At 41.6% G+C, this 20336-nt stretch overlaps 1 protein-coding gene across 1 annotated transcript; it reads right to left on the bottom strand.

The window, feature by feature from the left end:
• Positions 1 to 4525: 4525 nt before the first annotated feature.
• Positions 4526 to 10134, bottom strand: LOC124660663 (MACPF domain-containing protein At4g24290-like). Its single transcript, XM_047198487.1, has 7 exons — positions 9852 to 10134; positions 9043 to 9281; positions 8458 to 8659; positions 7922 to 7990; positions 7652 to 7838; positions 6422 to 6588; positions 4526 to 5552 (listed from the first exon to the last, which is right to left on the bottom strand). Exons 1-7 carry the CDS (start codon positions 10110 to 10112, stop codon positions 4857 to 4859), a joined length of 1821 nt encoding a protein of 606 aa, XP_047054443.1. The 5' UTR covers positions 10113 to 10134; the 3' UTR covers positions 4526 to 4856.
• Between the last annotated feature and the right edge of the window lie 10202 nt (positions 10135 to 20336).

Below are 20336 nucleotides of genomic sequence, written 5' to 3'. Positions count from 1 at the left end.
CGGAGGCGGTACAATACTCATTCAATGCTCCCGCAAGCTAGAAGCATTCGAAGAATCCGATCTCATAAGAACTAACGAATCATCTGCAAAAAGGAGATGTGACTAGCACTCCTCTACAAACTTTCACTCCCATAATGGTTCTCACATTTTCTTTAAATTTGAGTAGGCTAGATAGACCCTCCGCACAAAGGAGAAACAAATATGGTGAAAGGAGTTTGCTCTATTTTGGATCAGATTTGGCGCCATGGCCAAGTGGTAAGGCAGGTGAATGCAATCCTTTATGCCCAGTTCAAATTCGGGTGTCGCCGGACGTTCATATAAAGATTATTGCTAATTGTCAAAAGTGAGAAGCAAAACTGTTCTAATAAAGACGTTCTTCAGTGGATCCCCTTGGCGAAGTCCCCGAGATGGATAAATAAAATCGAAGAGATCATTATTCAGACGAACTTGGTACCTCACCAAAGAAACACATGCTATAATGAGATGAACCAACTTTAGAGCGCTACTCCCTCCTCCGTTCGGATTAAATTGACACGGCTGTGTAGAGAAATTAGCTTATGCATGCACGAAGCTCACGTCGATTAAATGTGAACTGAGGTAGTATATAGTATGATATTCAGATAGCAACGATATATGATCGTATATTTGTAATTTATCATCGTTTATTTGTTGCTGAACGGCCGGATAGCAAATAGTGAGAGGTATCGAAACCCATCATTATATACCATGCCACAAAACGGAAGCAATACCGTAGCGCAGGCACGCCGGACTCAAAGTTACAATCCCGGTCCGTTGGCTTGATAGTAGTATATATGGAACGAAGGAAGAGTGGAACAAATGAAAGGAAATGTCTGTGCAATTGGCGGTCTCGCCTCTACTCGAAACCTACAAACATAAAAAGATATAATCCCACGAAAACAAGCCGAATATACACGCCACACCGCAGCCCCCGCTGCCACCGCCGGTGAACATGGCGAACATCCAGAACCCCGACCTCGGCGTCACGACAGCGGAACCCGGCGAGGAGAACTGCTGGTTCTCGGGTCTGTGCGCGGCACTGTTTTATCTCGGCATGTCCATCTTCCTTGTGTTCCTCCTCTTTGGCGCCTGCCTTCTTCACGGGACAAGCCGTCCACGCTCTCGGCACCCTGGGGTTCGCCGTCGGAATCCTCCTGGCCCTCCTCTGCGGCGCCGGTTGCTGCGCCGACGCCATCGCTACGTGTATCTATGGTGAGTACGAGGGGAAGCAGCAAGAAGAAGGGCTTCCGCACGTACAACCGCATCAACAGTAGATTGCTTGGGTGGTTTAATTGTATTTGTATATGGTTTTTTCTGATACGGGGCTCTCTGACTGACTTTGGCCATGGCTCTCATGCTCCGTGTTGAGATATATATTGTTGAGATATACAAGTGGATTTTATAACTCTTTCCATCAGTTCGAACTTTTGGTTGCATTAGCTAGTGCATGAAGCTTAATATGGTATCAGAGCCCAGGGTCTCGAGTTCGAGTCCTGGTTCTCTCAATATTTACCCACCCCTATGTTTGCCGCGTATACAATCATTCATACGTGTGCTATTCTGCTTTCCACTTGTTGACCTCCTCTTCTCTTCTTCCGGTCACACGTGAGGAGGGGTGTTGAGATATATAAGTGGATTTCCTAGCCCTTTCCATCAGTTCGAATTTTTGGTTGCATTGGCTAGTGCATAAAGCTTAACACTCCGTATTATGCTTGTGCAACTGTGTTGTACCATCTCTTGTACAACTGTGTTGTACCATGAATACAGCAATTTAACCCGCAACGGTACCTACCGGTGCCACATCTAGCGTTTCACTCTCTGCTTTGAGATTGGTGAGCCTTTTAACATTTGTCTAATATAAAACTAATAATTGAAACATAATTGAAACTTTTGTAAAACTAAAGTGATACATGAAAAACATTGTGACAAAAAGTGAAACTGATGATGTCACAGCTGACGTCACTCCAGTTTGTTTCACAAAAATATTCGTGTTTCAATTATGTTTCAGATTTGATTGATAATTTTGCGAAAGAATTGGTCACCACATGGGTGACATCATTGCTGACATCACTCTTATAGGTGAAGTTGCCTTCTAAAAGAGGTTTTCGGTTGTACCATCTCTTCAAGACCAAAATTATTATGATATGCATGGGCTCTCTGTCTATTAGAGCAAGTACAGTAAGGTACAGTCAGCTAAAAGATAAAATATTATAAGTTTGCTTAGTTTAAGGAGAGAGATTAGAAGAGAGAAGGGAAGTGGGCTCTTATCTAATAGCCAGCTCTAGCACGTGCTCCTAAGCACTAGTATGTGAGACTAAAAGGTGGGACATGTATTATAAAAGTAATACACTTTTATAGCTTACTATTGTACATGCTAATTATAAGTTGACTATAGATGATGTGGCAAATTGTTGTAGCCGGCTGCCGGCTATACTATTGTTCTTGCTCTTAGCGATGTTGTATAAATTCCTGTGCTCTGATTGATTCTTCCACAAGTGGCATTGCATCTCTACAAGAGTTTATATCCCTAAATAAAAAAATAAAAAAAATTACTACATATCTACATTAACCTAGTCAACTAAAGTCCACGCCACAACACTAATTTTGATCTGATATGTCGCTAATTAACCTTCCCCAACAAGCTATGCCGGTGAGTTCCCTCCTCCCACCCTACCCTGCATCTATTCTAGCACAAAAAATTGTTTCATGTTCCCTGTTGAATCGAATGTGTAGGCAGTAGAGAAACCAAGCATATGTAGATGGACATATGATTCAGTTCAATGAAACTTGCTGTGTGCATACTGCATAGTCAATAGATAGATAACACTAGATGTCAATATCTTTTTGTACAAACTTGCTCAAAGTTTGTTTGACTTCTGAAAAATCGCATACGCACAGAATTTTGGCATAGAGGGAGCACCATTTATATCTTTTCTCTTCCGTAAATGGTAGTAATGGAGCACGAGTTGGAATTCTCCCCGGGCTCAAAATTGGAACCCAACGATACTTCAGCTTGTCAAGATTTGAAGAGGAAGTAAGGAAGGAAAAGTGGAAAAAAGGGAAGGAAATGTCCTTCCGACAGCCGGTGTCGCCTACAAACATAGCCAGTTCCAGGAAACAAGCCTGAGCCAGAGACGCCAACGGTACGGTGAACATGGCCGACGTCGAGAAACCTGACCCCGACATCGTCGCGACGGCGGAGCCCGACGAGAAAAGCAGGTGCGGCCTGCTGCTGTGCGTGACGGTTACAGTCCTCGCACTCGCCGGCTTCGTGGTTTACCTCGCCACCGCTCTCGAGGGTACGAGCGAGGCCCTCATCGCCGGGCTCGCCGCCTGGATCCTCCTCCTCGGGACCTGTCTCTGCGCGGGCGCCGTCGCTACTTCTATTTCTATCTATGGAAATACCGAGTGGCTTTACACAGAAATAACCCTTTTGGATAAAAATAGCACAAAATGATCCTCCAGCCAAACTATTTCACGTTTCTAACCCTTTTGTGTGGCTCCCTTCGCAAGGGCGCCACACCCTTCTATGTGGCTCCCTTCGCAAGCGCGCCACACCCTTCGTGTGGCTCCCTCGCAAGGGCGCCACACATTCTGTCATACGTGGCGGCTCGAGCTTATCTGCTGACAATGTGTGGCGCCGCTCCCACGGACGCCACATAGACAGGTGTGGCGCACTTGTGAAGGGCGCCACACAAAAGGGTTAGAGGCGTGAAATAGTTTGCCCGGAAGGTTATTTTGTGCGTTTTTTTCAACAAAGGGTTATTTTTGTGTAAATCGCCAAATACCGACGGGGAGCGGCAAGGGGAGGTTCCGCTTCAGCCCATAGAGGCGCCGTAGGACTGGATGTGACCATAATGATTGAATATGTTTTTTTTATTATTTTCACAGTGTTGATTGAACATGGTCATTTTTGCAGTGTTGGTTGAAAAGAATTGCGATCAACCGAGCTTCGCCTTCTTCCACTAGAACTAGCTCAATTTAGTGCTCCTAGAGTTGTGGTGTGGAAATTTCAGAAAATCTGAAAAATCGAACATCCGAAAAATTATTCTGTATCTGAGCGTACAAGTTTTAGTCAACATGTGGAACAAATTCCTTAACAAGAAATATGTGGAACAACTTAGAAATACGTTTTTTACTTCTAGGGCAACAATTTCCTTTTATCTTTTTCATGCAGAGTCTATGCTAACATATTGTTTAATAAAAGTTCACCCTGGTGTATTTGTACAAAAGTCTTAACTTTTTTGAACTTTGCATAAATCTTTTGCCCTAACGTCACATCCCATGATTGGGACCTACGCTAACAAGCAGACACATATCAAATTATTTTAAAACAGAAAAAACCCAGAACGAAAATCATTTGTAGAAATGCAATTCAATGCTACAAAAATATCGTAATATACCTAAATGGATTGCCTCTTCAGCGCACAACTCAATTTCCTCCGTCTTCAGGCAAAGGCAGAACACTCAGGACAGAGTTCACTAGTTTAGTAGTGAGACAGAAAGATTGACGCGCTCGGTACCATACAACCAAAAACAGTTTACATGCTCCATTTTGTATATACAAATAATTTCAGTCTTGTCATCTAACTAGTCAACTCAAGTCCACGCCACAACAACAAATTTTTCTCTCCCTCCATTCCGGACACAACACTCAGTCCTGAACGCCTACATGTTTGGAAACCACAATGCATGTGTATACAACAGAAACCAACGACGAGAGCACAGACGCAATGGAAATCATAAACCCTTCCATTCATCTGGGATCTCACAGTTAGCTGCACATTGAAAAAAGAATAAGGGGCCGACGAGGTTGATTCCGCTTGCTTCCTCGGGTTCTAAAAGTCATCATCAAGCGTATCCTCATCGTCGGGCAGCATGGCTGTCAGGAGCGAATAGCGCACACGCAGGGAGATCTTGCCCCTCTCCATGTGCAGCTTCGCACCCGAGACTACCCAGTAGCCTGGAAGATCCTGGGGGCCACGCATCATCTCCGTTGTGTCCACAAACTTGAGCAGCTTTGGGGCCTGCACCGGGGCAGGCGGACCGCCAGGGTACACTGCTGAGTTGATATTAACGTCGGCGGGCCGGGGCATCGGCTTCTGGGCTGCCGTGGAGAAATGTGTGCTAATAAGCGTCGAGATGAGGCCAGACTTCTGGATCAGGTTCGGAGACCCTTCCCACTCGGGCTGCCTGACAGGGGCAGCGTTCAGGACTTTGGAGAAAGTGAGGCGAAGAAACAATATTTTCTTGAAACCTTGGTTGATCACTTCTAGCTGTGCTCCAGTGACGATGGAGGAATCTTCTGACTCCACTGGTGCTGTGCATACATGAGAGAAGCGCTTCCATGATCCTATTGGTTCCAAGTATTTGCGGTCGTATGGTTCTGGACTTTGGTTATTGTAAGGGTCATCCTCAAGCTGAATTATCTGAGGAAGAGAGCAGAGATGCTGGAGATGGATAGCTAATTTGTTGCTTTTCTTTCCTTCAAGAAACAACCGGAGTCCTGTAATTGGTCTTTTGCCCACATCAACCTGCACCATATTTCGGAAGATGCTCAAAAGATGCACACAAAATCCATAAAAATGATCATCAAACACACATGTCACTTGAAACTGTTATAAAATTTGCTTGCTTACAGAGAAGTTTGTTTTCTTCTTTTCGTACTGCTTGTCAAAGTATATTCTTTATATGAACTGTTGAAAGTTAACAACTTGTAACACTACTAGTTCAGTTGGGATCTAGATATTCCAAATTAGCAATTTGACATCATCCAAATATGCCGTTTCCTAATGTTACTGCCATTTTCATCATTACCAAATACAGCCACTGCTAGTCAATCCTGCAACATGATAAATTGTGATGGACATAAACCTAAATAGAATAGATCAACACCTCCAGTTTTGATAATGCCACCAGGGTTGGATTACAAGAGTACTATGCTCCATATTTTTCCAGTTTCAGCTTTTTGTGCTTCACTATTGGACACTTAACATTTTACCTATTTATCTTCATAAATACCGACCACAGTTATACCCTTTCCGCTGTTGTTGTACCTTGTTTAATGCATTATCTTATTCCTCTATATAGATATTATTCTCATGTAAAATTTGTTTGTAGTTATCTACATATGACTTCAGTTACGAGCATCAGCTGGTCATCAAAAAGAACATCTGTCTAACGATAATGTTGTCTATGGAAAGATAAGCCCTATAATTATGTGCACCCAAGGTTTGGAATGGTCACATAAATAGGATAAATTTTATCTCCAAGAAACCTAAGGCTATTTTCCAATGCACATCTAATAGATCATGATTCCATATAATATATAACAAAGAATACAACCCAGGAAATATACAGATAGACACTGTTTCAATTATGAAGATAGGAGAAGTGTGCATACCATGTTGGTACAAACATAAAGCTTTGGACCAATAAAAGTTACTGGTAAAGATGCACTGTTTTGCCTTTTCCTCTGAGGACCCAGAGGGAGGTCGCTATAAACAGGTGCCCACTGCCTTGGAAGCTGGAACTCCAAAAACTGGTGTAATTCCTCAATTGGGGGCTTATCTGCATGATATTCAAATATATCACCCAGTTATGAACACATCATCCAATTCCTTCAATTGCTGTGCAAAATGTAGTTGTTTGCTAGCTCCAATCACATGTTTGTTTATGTACAAATGGTACAATGGTGACATGTAACCTCAAAAGGGTGCAATTCAAATGTTACGTTAAGTCGAGATTTTTCCTTGAAAGTGACACCATTTCTATTAATTCATTTGCAGCTCATTATTTCATTATACTAGAATTTGATGACATTAAGAATCCATAATAAAACACAAATTTACAGTGAACGATTTTGCATATATGTTAAACATGATTACTAATGCAGAAGAAGATACATGTAATACGGTGTAATCCACACTGGTGGACGTTGTATTTCTCTAATATATACTGTACAGGAGATGAAATACATTTCCAATACAAAGAATTGAATATGTATAATACTAGTTAACATAAATGTGTTTATACGCTAACAATACCATCACCAATGCAGGACGATGATGTGATCATGTGCTAAACAGAGTGGTACTTCCGCACGACACAAATATATAGGAAATTAGGGAGTGAAGTCAGTGAACAAAGCAGGACACTGATTTTCTAATATATATTCTCCCGGAACACCATTTCCATAGAATCACTAAACAATAGGGACTTCATTTGTAAAGAAGAAGTCAGCTCCCTATTCTGTTTGGCCATTAGGTAGCGAAGGGTGCAGATTCTGAAGTCATGAATAGCCTATAGAAAACTAACACTCAACAATCTATAGAGAGAAAAGGGAAGTTAATTTCCTAAGTTCTAACTCTAGGCACTACCATATGAACTATAAACCGATAACAAGGATTCTGTAGGGAAAAAATAATTGTGAAAAAGACAAAGACGTAACCTTGTTCTGTAATAAGCAACATTAATACACAACTAAAGTACTTGTGCAGAAGATCCAGGCTCTCTTAATACTGTATTAGTTATACTTATGCAGTTTAAACTTTCAATGTTTCATGTCTATAGGAAAGAACTGAGACATGGATAAATTACTAGTGGTTTGCAAGGTTGAAATTTTTTTACTTACAACGAAGGTACAAATTGATTGCATGATTCAGAAATCCACTTCCAGGAACTCCATTCAATAGTGAAGTAATAGGTATAAAAGACATTGAGATAACATCAGGTTGTGCTTGAACACTATTCAGCCACTCGCCGTGAGAAATCATATCTTTATCCCTTCCACCTCTTCGCTTAGGCATCATTACCAAATCCTGAGATAATTAGAACTAGTAATATAAATACGACTTGTCACATGAACAGCGAAAATAAACTGTATCAACACAAAGACCTATACCTCCTTCGAAGCATAAGAATTTAGTGGACTGGACTCCACAAATCTCAGTCGCTGCTCTCTTCTGTCACTCTGCACCGCACAAGAAAACTTAAATCACTGAGCTGATAAAAATACACCAGTACCCTTTGTACCCAAGATATATGACTGCCATATAATCAAGATGTGATATTTGAATTCAAGTGAACAACCAATACACAAATTGCTCTTGCCTCTTTGAAAAAGGAACCGAGAATAAGGCTGTTGGCAAACGCCTCAGCCCTTTCTGTGTCTACTGTCTAAGGAAATTGGCACATGCACAGACCGCAGGTGTATATTTCAATTTAAAATTTCAAATTAATGAACTTGGAACTGTCTATGATGTACTTTTACAGATCGAAAGCTGAAACTCCTTGGACACTACAAAATACAGACGTTGATTGCACAACTAGCACCTTATGGTAAGGCTAGATACTAGTTAAGTGATCACAAGTGTTGAACAGAAAAATATGCAAGAATAGGTGAAAGAGAGAAAAAGTGTAGAGGCTAGGGGTGAAAACCTTATCCTTCCCGTATGCATCTCTGAAGCTAATGTCAGATTGCCCATTTGCATCAAGAAATCTACTGTCAGACATCTCCTTCAATCGTTTTTGAACATCAACGGCTTGTAAGCTTGATGAATGCTGTTGTTTCAAATAAATTACATCCTTCCCTCCCATTTTTACACCTACAACTATATGTGTCCCATATTTTTGAATGAACCTGCAAGGTAAAAAAAATTAAAGTTGAGGTCCAGATTAATGGTAAAAAGTATTAGGCAAAATAACTGACTTCACATATGTTTTGATGAGAACAGTGTACATCCATCAGTACAACCTTACAAAGCTGACTGTAGAAACTGATACTACTTACAAGTGATACAACAAATTTTGTAAGGACTAAAAATGGCCCTAGTGGACAGATTGCAAGATATGGGTGCTCTGAATTATCCACCCACAAACATGAATGTGTCATACAAAAATCAGAGCAGTTCAAGAAAAATGGAAGTGAACCTAGACAGTATTAGGACTACTGAAAAAGAAAAACACAAGATTTTTAATTGCCACATGGTTTTAGGTAAAACTGGAATGAGATATGGATCTAACCTTGCCAAAGCAGCAGGTTCCCAAGTTGATGGAACAGCCTGCTTGACATGATCTCGTAGTACAATTTGTGCCTTCGAGAGAGCAACAGTGTATAGTGTGATGCACCAACCATCAAAAGCAAGTGACTTGGTACTAGCAGCATCTTTCTGCCAGGAGCCAGTAAATTCAAACATATTATTGAAGAGACCAGATGGAATTTTTCCTGACAAAGATAACTCCTGGTTGAATTGCTCCGACATCTGCAAAATGATTCATGAATTGAGGAAGGTGGCCAGTCTAAACACTGTAAAGAGAAAACAAACATTCCATCTATATGTGTAATTGTATTGACCATTTAAAGCAGCTTCCATGACAGCTTTCTAGAAAAGCACACACGATGTATTGATGTGGACAAAAGAGTATACTGGTGAAACACAACATTCAGTGGGAGTGATGTTATATCATTGACAAGTGTAGAAACATTCGAAACAGGGTACATCTCATGCTTCTACAGCACATAAATCATAATTTGTTGCAGAACTCGAACAGGACCAGAACTGAACGCATGCTCTCTAAGGTGAAAAAGGACAAATTTTGGCATGCAGATGTGTGGTTGAGATTTTTTTAGTGTATCACAACACACCCACTCATCCAAGTCAACCAATCAAAACTTCAAAAGAAGATTGCCTGTGTCTGAGATAAGTGCTGTTGGCTAGACATGCTGCAGGCAGAAAATGCATCCTGCTAGTAAAAGTGGCAAAAAGCCTAGAATCCCATAGTTTCTTCCAAATGTCCAACCTGATAACACCCAGAACTGGTAGAAAGCATACCTGCTGAAACGAGAGGACATCCGACCGGAACCGCATGCGCTCCCCCTTGTCGCACTTGATCGATTTAGGCACGCCGGCGACGGTCAGGCTGCCGGGGAGCACGATGTCCTGCACCCCGTCGCGGTCGAGCTCGATGAGCGGCTCGCCCCGCTGCTTGCAGAACTTGAGGCGGACGTCGGCGGCGACGTCGTAGCCGAGGCCGATGGACCGGACGGCGGACTCCGCGGCGTTCCGCGGCAACTCGAGCCTACGCGCGGCCATCCTCGCACATCCCACGGCGCCAAAACTCCAATCCTAGACTTAGTATAATCCTGCCTGAAACAGCTGAAATGGTCAAGGACAGACGGAAATTCCCCGCCGAATCGGGTGGAGCTACGGGGACTAGCAGGGGCGGATCTAGAAGGAAACAGGCGGAAGTTAGGTGGGATTGAGTGATCAGTTGAAGACCAAAAAGCTCATACCTTTGCGAATCAAGGTCCAAGATTTCGCGGACGGGGTGGCGGCGGCGGGGCAGAGGGGCTGCGGGCGGTGGCCGTTCGGCGGCGGCGACTGGTCTCCGGGGTGGGTCGTGGGGAAGAGCACGGGAGCGGCGGGAGAGATGGTCAGAGGGGAGAAGAGGAAAGGTAGAGCCAGAGCCCACGGGAATGGCGGAGCTGTGGAAGAGACAGTGACATCCAATTTAGTAAGTATTTTTTCAGCATTATTTTTGGCCTTTTATTCGTAGCTGGGGAGATATACAGTGATATTATTGGTGGTAGATGAGCTGCATTGATTTGGAAAAGGGTGGAAAATTATGAGAGGCTTTGACTTGGGTAGATTGAGGTTAGGTTGAAATCTAGCGTAATCTCTCGTCTGTGATTTTTTTTTCTTTCAAGTTTTTTCTTTGACCTCTTTGGCTGCTAGCACAACTACTTCCATCCAAAATTAGAGAAGCATCTTTGCGTAAATGGAAAAGTAAATCGGGCGAAAAATCTGACAGCAGTATGGGTCGGTGAATGGTAGAAGAGGCAAATTTGGCTTCAGTCTTCTGTCTGGTCTTCTTTGTCTCCTTGGATGGCGTTGAGTGTTCGTTGGTCAAACCCTGAGGTTGTTGGCAAAACCATGCGCACGTGCATACTTTGTTTGATTTTCTGCGTTGATGCATGTCTGGTTTATGCACATGTTGCTAGCTCTTGCTGCACACCGTTTGCCCCACCTTATTTATGCACCCAAACTAATAAACAAAGTGAGCTAACATGCTGCCAGCCTGCAATGCAACCCCTTGGTATATACACAATATTTTGATGGCTTCTGCTTCCATAGATCGAAAAACTGATACGTTTTCCTAAGTGAAATATAAAGACGGCTGAGATTAAACGATACCTTTTTATTAATGACAAAAATATCGTAATATGATTTTTTTAAAAAGTGTAACTAGAGTATCATTTAGAAATAATGGTCAAAGTGCACGTCTGGAGGTTAAGTGATAAATCTAGACTCAACGAATTTGCCAATGGTAGAGTTTGGGTCAAAGGATAGCGACGGCATGAATGGGTAGAAGGTGGCTGGCAGAAGATTGCCGCATGGTATGGCAAACTCGTGTGTTCCCACAATTAGCTGGAACTTGAAAGAAAAAAAACAGTCTTGTATTATTGTGCCTATTTTCTGCATCTTTTTTCCAACTCGTGGAAGTTGCAGTGGCATGAATCTAGTTAATCTTGAACCTAAAATGTACATTTACAATTGTGTTTTCCATATAGAGCACGAACGTAATCCGTGTTGATGAAAATTTAGTGTGCACATTTAAATATATACATGTAGAAACGAACTAGTGCTTTAGTTTTTGAAGTTTTGAACTTTGAAGTGTGAAATCAAAGCAGCTGGAGTATATAAAACATAGAGGAAATGATTTCCGGAAACTAAGGGACCAAGCCAATCAACAAGAATAGATTGTTGCTATTAAAAAAATAAGGAAGGCTTGTCAAGGAAGCTGTACCAACAAATAAAAGAGCTATTTCAAAAGGGATTTGCTAGTTCTCGGCTAGCTGAGAACTAAGTTCATGCTCTATCAAGTTCTACACTGTTTGATTGCGTCGTGATTCCGGTTGCAACTTGAGTTGCAACTAGGTATTTTTCAGTTGCAACTAAGTTTTTCAGTTGTAAGTGGAGTTGCAACTAGAAAAAAGTATCCGAACTATTAGATTTGCTTCATAAGTTAAAACAACTGAAATTTGATGACTGAGAACAAAATTAGTTGGAAATAATCACACCAATTTCAAAATTCATAGCACTTCCGAACTCCATCTTCCATATGGTCTTTTTAGAGGATCCAAATGACTTTTCGGCAGTAAAGCATGAACTGAAGGAGGAGGAGGATCTTTGACGCGTACCTAGCAGCAGCTGAGGTGACTTTTCGCACAAATCCTTCTAAGAAGAAGGAAGGAAAGATTTAGTGCGTGACGTGATCAAAATGGCAATGCATGAGACTGACGTACGGTCAGCACAACGAACCCATGCAGACAATGCACGCGTAGCCTGATCTTCTTACCACATCTCTCTCTGGTTGATTAATTAGATGTGCGCAAGCTACAATTTTCTTTGCAGTTAAGAAGCAAGCCGGCCGGTCGAAATCAAAAGTAGCAGACTGCTCCTGCCGCCCAGTGACAACGATTTCAGTACGCCTAGTTGATTTCTTCCCCTCAGATTCTGCAAGAAAAATGGCACGCACGTCAGGTAAGCCGACCATTTGTTAATGCTGGAGACACACACATACCCCAGCCAGTTCTTCCAAGAGAGGAACTTCGGCGCATTTGGGAGACCTGGAAGCAATATGACTGCAGGTGGTGGGCGGCGGCGCTACCATGCATGCCATCGTGTGCTGAAAATGCCGGCCGCCGCTGCTACAAATGGTTGGTCGTCAATGCTACAAGGCAGGAAGGCCATGGTGGAAGCTGCCTTTTATTTTTCTCCCCACATGAATAACACTACTATGTTCCATTTATTTTTTTAAATATTTATTCTAGAAAGTTAGCTCCATAATATAATTTGTTTCCTTTTATTTACAAAAGATTTGTTCTTCTTGTTTAAAAAAATTAGTTTCACGCTTTATTCCTTTTATTTAGAAAATATTTGTTACTCTTGTTTCAGAACATGAGTTTCACAATGTTTTGGTTCCGAGATGAATACCACTTTGTTCCTTTTGTTTAGAAAAATGGGTTTCTCTTGTTCCGGAAAAAAAATTCCACATCTTTTTTGTTCCCAGATGGATACATTTTGTTCCTCTTGTTTAAGAAAATTAGTTCTATTTTTCGTTCCTAGATGAATCACACTTTGTTCCTTTCATTTATAAAAGTTGTTCCTTTGGTTTCAGAAAATTAGGTCCACAATCTTTTTGTTCTCGGGTGAGTTTCCTTTTATTTATAAAATATGTGTTCTTCTTGTTTTATAGAAAACTAGGACAATACCCGTGCTTCGCTACGGTTCTACGGACACATCTGCTAGACCATGACGAGTTTCTTTTCTAAAAAAATTATTTTGTAAAAGGATTAGGAGAAATAAAACAAAGAGAAATAGGCTTGTTAGTGTGTGTGTGAGAGAGCAGCCCAGCAATTGGCCAGACCTAGCCAGCAACCAACCCAAGCATTTTCTTTTGTCAGCTTTCTATTCCACCGCGCCACCATCATATTTTCCATCTCTTGTCTTGGATGGGAGCTTGATGTCTACGGGTGCTTCTATTCTTGTAGACAGTGTTGGGCCTCCAAGAGCAGAGGTTTGTAGAACAGCAGCAAGTTTCCCTTAAGTGGATCACCCAAGGTTTATCGAACTCAGGGAGGAAGAGGTCAAAGATATCCCTCTCATGCAACCTTGCAACTACAAAGCAAGAAGTCTCTTGTGTCCCCAACACACCTAATAGGTGCACTAGTTCGGCGAAGAGATAGTGAAATACAGGTGGTATGAATATATATGAGCAGTAGTAACGCAGCAGTAGTAACGCATAGAAACAAGAAACAAGCGGCGATAGCAGTATTTAGGAACAAGGCCTAGGGATTACACTTTCACTAGTGGACACTCTCAACATTGATCGCATAATAAATAACTCTTTCTCATATGTGCTACATACACTCTTTTGTTGGATGACAAACACCGGTCGTTGTGTAGGGCTACAAGAGCACCTCAATGCCGGAGTTAACAAGCTCCACAACATTCGATGTTCATATTTAAATAACCTTAGAGCATAATAGATCATTGCAAAATAAACCAAGAACTAACATAGCGCACACACTGTCCACATTACACTATGAAGGAGGAATAGATCACATCAATACTATCATAATGATAATTAACTCCATAATCTACAAGAGATCATGATCATAGCCTACGACAAGAACCACACGGTGCACACACTAGTCACCTTTACACCATGCAGGAGGAATAGACTACTTTAATAACATCACATGAGTAGCACACAACTAGTAGCGATACAAAGCTCATCATATGGATCTCAATCATGTAAAGCAGCTCATGAGATCATTGTATTGAAGTACATAGGAGAGAGATTAACCACATAGCTACCGGTACAGCCCCGAGCCTCGATGGAGAACTACTCCCTCCTCATGGGAGACAAGCAGCGTTGATGGAGATGGCGGTGGTGTCGATGGAGGAGCCTTCCGGGGCACTTCCCGTCCCGGCGGCGTGCCGGAACGGAGACTCCTGTCCCCAGATCTTGGCTTCGCGATGGCGGCGGCTCTGGAAGGTTTCTCGTACCGTGGCTTTTCCGTATCGAAGTTTTAGGTCCAGGGGCTTTATATAGGCGAAGAGGCGGCGTCAGAAGGTCGAAGGGGCGACGACACCATAGGGCCGCGCGGTCAGGGGTGGGCCGCGCCACCCTATCATCTGGGGGCCCTGTGGCCCCCCTCTGGCGGCTCTCGGGTGTTCTGGATGCTTCCGGGCAGAATAGGAACCTGGGCGTTGATTTCGTCCAATTCCGAGAATATTTCGTTACTAGGATTTCTGAAACCAAAAACAGCAGAAAACAGCAACTGGCCTTTCGGCATCTCGTCAATAGATTAGTTCCAGAAAATGCACGAATATGACATAAAGTGTGCATAAAACATGTAGATATCATCAATAATGTGGCATGGAACATAAGAAATTATCGATACGTCGGAGACGTATCAGCATCCCCAAGCTTAGTTTCTCGCCGTCCCGAGCAGGTAAACGATAAACAAAGATAATTTCTGGAGTGACATGCCATCATAAACTTGATCATATTGTAAACATATGTAATGAATGCAGCGATCAAAACAATGGTAATGACATGAGTAAACAACTGAATCATAAAGCAATGACTTTTCATGAATAGCACTTTCAAGACAGGTATCAATAAGTCTTGCATAAGAGTTAACTCATAAAGCAATAATTTAAAGTAAAGACATTGAAGCAACACAATGGAAGATTAAGTTTCAGCGGTTGCTTTCAACTTGTAACATGTATATCTCATGGATAATTGTCAATGCAAAGCAATATAACAAGTGCAATAAGTAAGTATGTAAGAATCAATGCACAGTTCACACAAGTGTTTGCTTCTTGGGATGGAGAGAAATAGGTGAACTGACTCAACATAAAAGTAAAAGAATGGTCCTTCAAAGAGGAAAGCATCGATTGCTATATTTGTGCTAGAGCTTTGGTTTTGAAAACATAAAGAGAGCATAAAAGTAAAGTTTTGAGAGGTGTTTGTTGTTGTCAAGAATGGTAGCGGGTACTCTAACTACCTTATCAACCAGACTTTCAAAAGCGGCTCTCATGAAGGACGTTATCTCTACCAGCAAGGTAGATCATCCCTCTTCTCTTTTGTTTACACATGTACTTTAGTTTAGTTTTTCTTTATTTATGGATGACACTCCTCCCAACCTTTTGCTTACACAAGCCATGGCTAACCGAATCCTCGGGTGCCTTCCAACAATCACATACCATGAAGGAGTGTCTATTTGCAAAATTAAGTTGCTTACTGATGAATCAGAGCAAAGCATGTGAAGAGAATTATTAATGCAAGTTAATTAATCGGGGCTGGGAACCCCATTGCCAACTTTTTTTGCAAAATTATTGGATAAGCGGATGAAGCCACTAGTCCATTGTGAAAGTCTGTAAGAAGTAAATGACAAGATTGAAAGATGAAAAACCACATACTTCCTCATGAGTTATAAAACATTGACACAAATCAGAGGTGATAAATTTTGAATTATTTAAAGGTAGCACTCAAGCAATTTACTTTGGAATGGCGGAGAAATACCATGTAGTAGGTAGGTATGGTGGACACAAATGGCATAGTGGTTAGCTCAAGGATTTTGGATACATGAGAAGTATTCCCTCTCGATACAAGGTTTAGGCTAGCAAGGCTATTTGAAACAAACACAAGGATGAACCGGTGCAGCAAAACTCACATAAAAGACATATTGTAAACATTATAAGACTCTACACCGTCTTCCTTGTTGTTCAAAACTCAATACTAGAAATTATCTAGACTTTAGAGAGACCAAATATGCAAACCAAATTTTAGCAAGCTCTATGTATTTCTGCATTAATGGGTGCAAAGTATATGATGCAAGAGCTTAAACATGAGCACAACAATTGCCAAGTATCAAATTATTCAAGACATTCTACCAATTACTACATGTAGCATTTTCCGTTTCCAACCATATAACAATTAACGAAGCAGTTTCAACCTTCGCCATGAACATTAAAAGCTAAGAACACATGTGTTCATATGAACCAGCGGAGCGTGTCTCTCTCCCACACAAGCATGATGGATCAGATCTTATTCAAACACAAAACAAAAATAAAAGCACACAGATGCTCCAAGTAAAGTACATAAGATGTGACCGAATAAAAATATAGTTTCAAGAGAAGGAACCTGATAAGTTGTCGATGAAGAAGGGGATGCCTTGGGCATCCCCAAGCTTAGATGCTTGAGTCTTCTTAAAATATGCAGGGATGAACCACGGGGGCATCCCCAAGCTTAGACTCTTCACTCTTCTTGATCATAGTATATCATCTCCTCTCTTGACCCTTGAAAACTTCCTCCACACCAAACTCGAAACAACTCATTAGAGGGTTAGTGCACAATAAAAATTAACATGTTCAGAGGTGACACAATCATTCTTAACACTTCTGGACATTGCATAAAGCTACTGGACATTAATGGAACAAAGAAATTCATCCCCCATAGCAAAAGAGGCAATGCGAAATAAAAGGCAGAATATGTCAAAACAGAATAGTCCGTAAAGATGGATTTTATCGAGGCACCAGACTTTCTCAAATGAAAATGCCCAAATTGAATGAAAGTTGCGTACATATCTGACGATCACGCACGTAAATTGGCATAATTTTTTGAGCTACCTACAGAGAGGCAGACCGGAATTCGTGACAGCAAAGAAATCTGTTACTGCGCAGCAATCCAAATCTAGTATTCACTTTACTATCAAAGACTTTACTTGGCAGAACAATGCAATAAAATAAGATAAGGAGAGGTTGCTACAGTAGTAACAACTTCCAAGACACAAATATAAAATAAAAGTACTGTAGCAAAATAAACACATGGGTTATCTCCCAAGAAGTTCTTTCTTTATAGCCATTAAGATGGGCTCAGCAGTTTTAATGATGCACTCGCAAGAAATAGTAGTTGAAGCAAAAGAGAGCATCAAGAGGCAAATTCAAAACACATTTAAGTCTAACATGCTTCCTATGCATAGGAGTCTTGTAAATAAACAAGTTCATGAAGAGCAAAGTAACAAGCATAGGAAGATAAAACAAGTATAGCTTCCAAAATTTCAGCACATAGAGAGGCATTTTAGTAACATGAAAATTTCTACAACCATATTTTCCTCTCTCATAATAACTTTCAGTAGCAACATGAGCAAACTCAATAATATAAGTATCACATAAAGCATTCTTATCATGAGTCTCATGCATAAAATTATTACTACTCCCAACATAAGAATAATCAATTTTATTAGTAATAGTGGGAGCAAATTCAACAAAGTAGCTATCATTATCATTCTCATCATCAAATATAGGAGGCATATTGTAATCATAATCAAATTTATCCTCCATAACAGGCGGTACTAAAAGACTATTATCATTATAATCATCATAAATAGGAGGCAAAGTATCATCAAAGAAAATTTTCTCCTCAATGCTTGGGGGACTAAAAATATCATGCTCATCAAAGCCAGCTTCCCCAAGCTTAGAATTTTCCATATCATTAGCAACAATGGTGTTCAAAGCGTTCATACTAATATTACTACCATCATGCAAATAAGATTCCATAGGTTTTTTAATTTTCGCATCAAACCATCCATGTCTTAAATCAGGAAATAGAATAAGAAGCTCATTGGTGTCCATTATGCCTAACTAGTGTAAACAAGAAACAAAAAGATGCAATTGCAGGATCTAAAGGAAATAGCTTCGAGTACTTACAACGGCGAAAATAGCTTAGTAGCCGAGATCCGGAGTGTGAGTACCTTTTACCTTTCCTCCCGGCAACGGCGCCAGAAAATAGCTTGATGTCTACGGGTGCTTCTATTCTTGTAGACAGTGTTGGGCCTCCAAGAGCAGAAGTTTGTAGAACAGCAGCAAGTTTCCCTTAAGTGGATCACCCAAGGTTTATCGAACTCAGGGAGGAAGAGGTCAAAGATATCCCTCTCATGCAACCCTGCAACCACAAAGCAAGAAGTCTCTTGTGTCCCCAACACACCTAATAGGTGCACTAGTTCGGCGAAGAGATAGTGAAATACAGGTGGTATGAATATATATGAGCAGTAGTAACGCAGCAGTAGTAACGCAGTAAAACAGTAAACAAGCGATAGCAGTATTTAGGAACAAGGCCTAGGGATTACACTTTCACTAGTGGACACTCTCAACATTGATCGCATAATAAATAACTCTTTCTCATATGTGCTACATACACTCTTTTGTTGGATGACAAACACCAGTCGTTGTGTAGGGCTACAAGAGCACCTCAATGCCGGAGTTAACAAGCTCCACAACATTCGATGTTCTCATTTAAATAACCTTAGAGCATAATAGATCATTGCAAAATAAACCAAGAACTAACATAGCGCACACACTGTCCACATTACACTATGAAGGAGGAATAGATCACATCAATACTATCATAATGATAATTAACTCCACAATCTACAAGAGATCATGATCATAGCCTACGACAAGAACCACACGGTGCACACACTAGTCACCTTTACACCATGCAGGAGGAATAGACTACTTTAATAACATCACATGAGTAGCACACAACTAGTAGTGATACAAAGCTCATCATATGGATCTCAATCATGTAAAGCAGCTCATGAGATCATTGTATCGAAGTACATAGGAGAGAGATTAACCACATAGCTACCGGTACAGCCCCGAGCCTCGATGGAGAACTACTCCCTCCTCATGGGAGACAGCAGCGTTGATGGAGATGGCGGTGGTGTCGATGGAGGAGCCTTCCGGGGGCACTTCCCGTCCCGGCGGCATGCCGGAACAGAGACTCCTGTCCCCCAGATCTTGGCTTCGCGATGGCGGCGGCTCTGGAAGGTTTCTCGTACCGTGGCTTTTCCGTATCGAAGTTTTAGGTCCAGGGGCTTTATATAGGCGAAGAGGCGGCGTCAGAAGGTCGAAGGGGCGACGACACCATAGGGTCGCGCGGCCAGGGGGTGGGCCGCGCCACCCTATCATCTGGGGGCCCTGTGGCCCCCCTCTGGCGGCTCTCGGGTGTTCCGGATGCTTCCGGGCAGAATAGGAACCCGGGCGTTGATTTCGTCCAATTCCGAGAATATTTCGTTACTAGGATTTCTGAAACCAAAAACAGCAGAAACAACGAATCGGCCTTTCGGCATCTCGTCAATAGGTTAGTTCCAGAAAATGCACGAATATGACATAAAGTGTGCATAAAACATGTAGATATCATCAATAATGTGGCATGGAACATAAGAAATTATCGATACGTCGGAGACGTATCAGAGCTCCATATTTTTCATTTTTTGCCCAGCAACCACCGAATCTGAATAAACATAAACTAATTTTAGTGTCTTAAGGCCACCAGCAACTTCCGCCAACTCTGTTGTGTGATAGTGCGGTAGTCTGCTCGGGTCGAAGCAATCTTAAGCCATCAACGTCTCACAAGACCTCTACCCAAGCTCACGAGCCATGAAGAGCTGGCACCAAAATTTAATTTCAGATATCATTATCGCCTTGGTCTAGTAACATAACACATCTCACTTTATTTCGAGAATTCCATAGATCCATACGAATTGCAACATTTTTCAAATTCACTACAAAAAAAATTTCAAGAACCAAAAGAACAACATCACACTTGTGAACCAATAAAAATCACAAGAAACGGAAATAAATGGAGGCTACACGGTATGAGCATACCAATCACCTGCCAGAGAGAAACATCAGCCTGTCGACATGTATGAGGTGAAAAAAATAAAGAAACTTCGT

This window comes from Lolium rigidum, chromosome 6 (assembly GCF_022539505.1).
Source record: "Lolium rigidum isolate FL_2022 chromosome 6, APGP_CSIRO_Lrig_0.1, whole genome shotgun sequence".
In the NCBI taxonomy this organism is placed as follows: Eukaryota; Viridiplantae; Streptophyta; class Magnoliopsida; order Poales; family Poaceae; genus Lolium; species Lolium rigidum.
This window is presented reverse-complemented; position numbering and strand designations above follow the sequence as displayed.

Excerpts from the sequence above, each read along its gene's own strand:
- LOC124660663 (XM_047198487.1), bottom strand. The coding sequence starts at position 10,112 with ATGGCCGCGCGTAGGCTCGAGTTGCCGCGGAACGCCGCGGAGTCCGCC. Across the intron at positions 7,991-8,457 it reads ATGCATACGGGAAGGATAAG|AGTGACAGAAGAGAGCAGCG; the intron begins GTTTTCACCCCT and ends TGTGCGGTGCAG. Across the intron at positions 6,589-7,651 it reads AATCAATTTGTACCTTCGTT|ATAAGCCCCCAATTGAGGAA; the intron begins GTAAGTAAAAAA and ends AATATCATGCAG.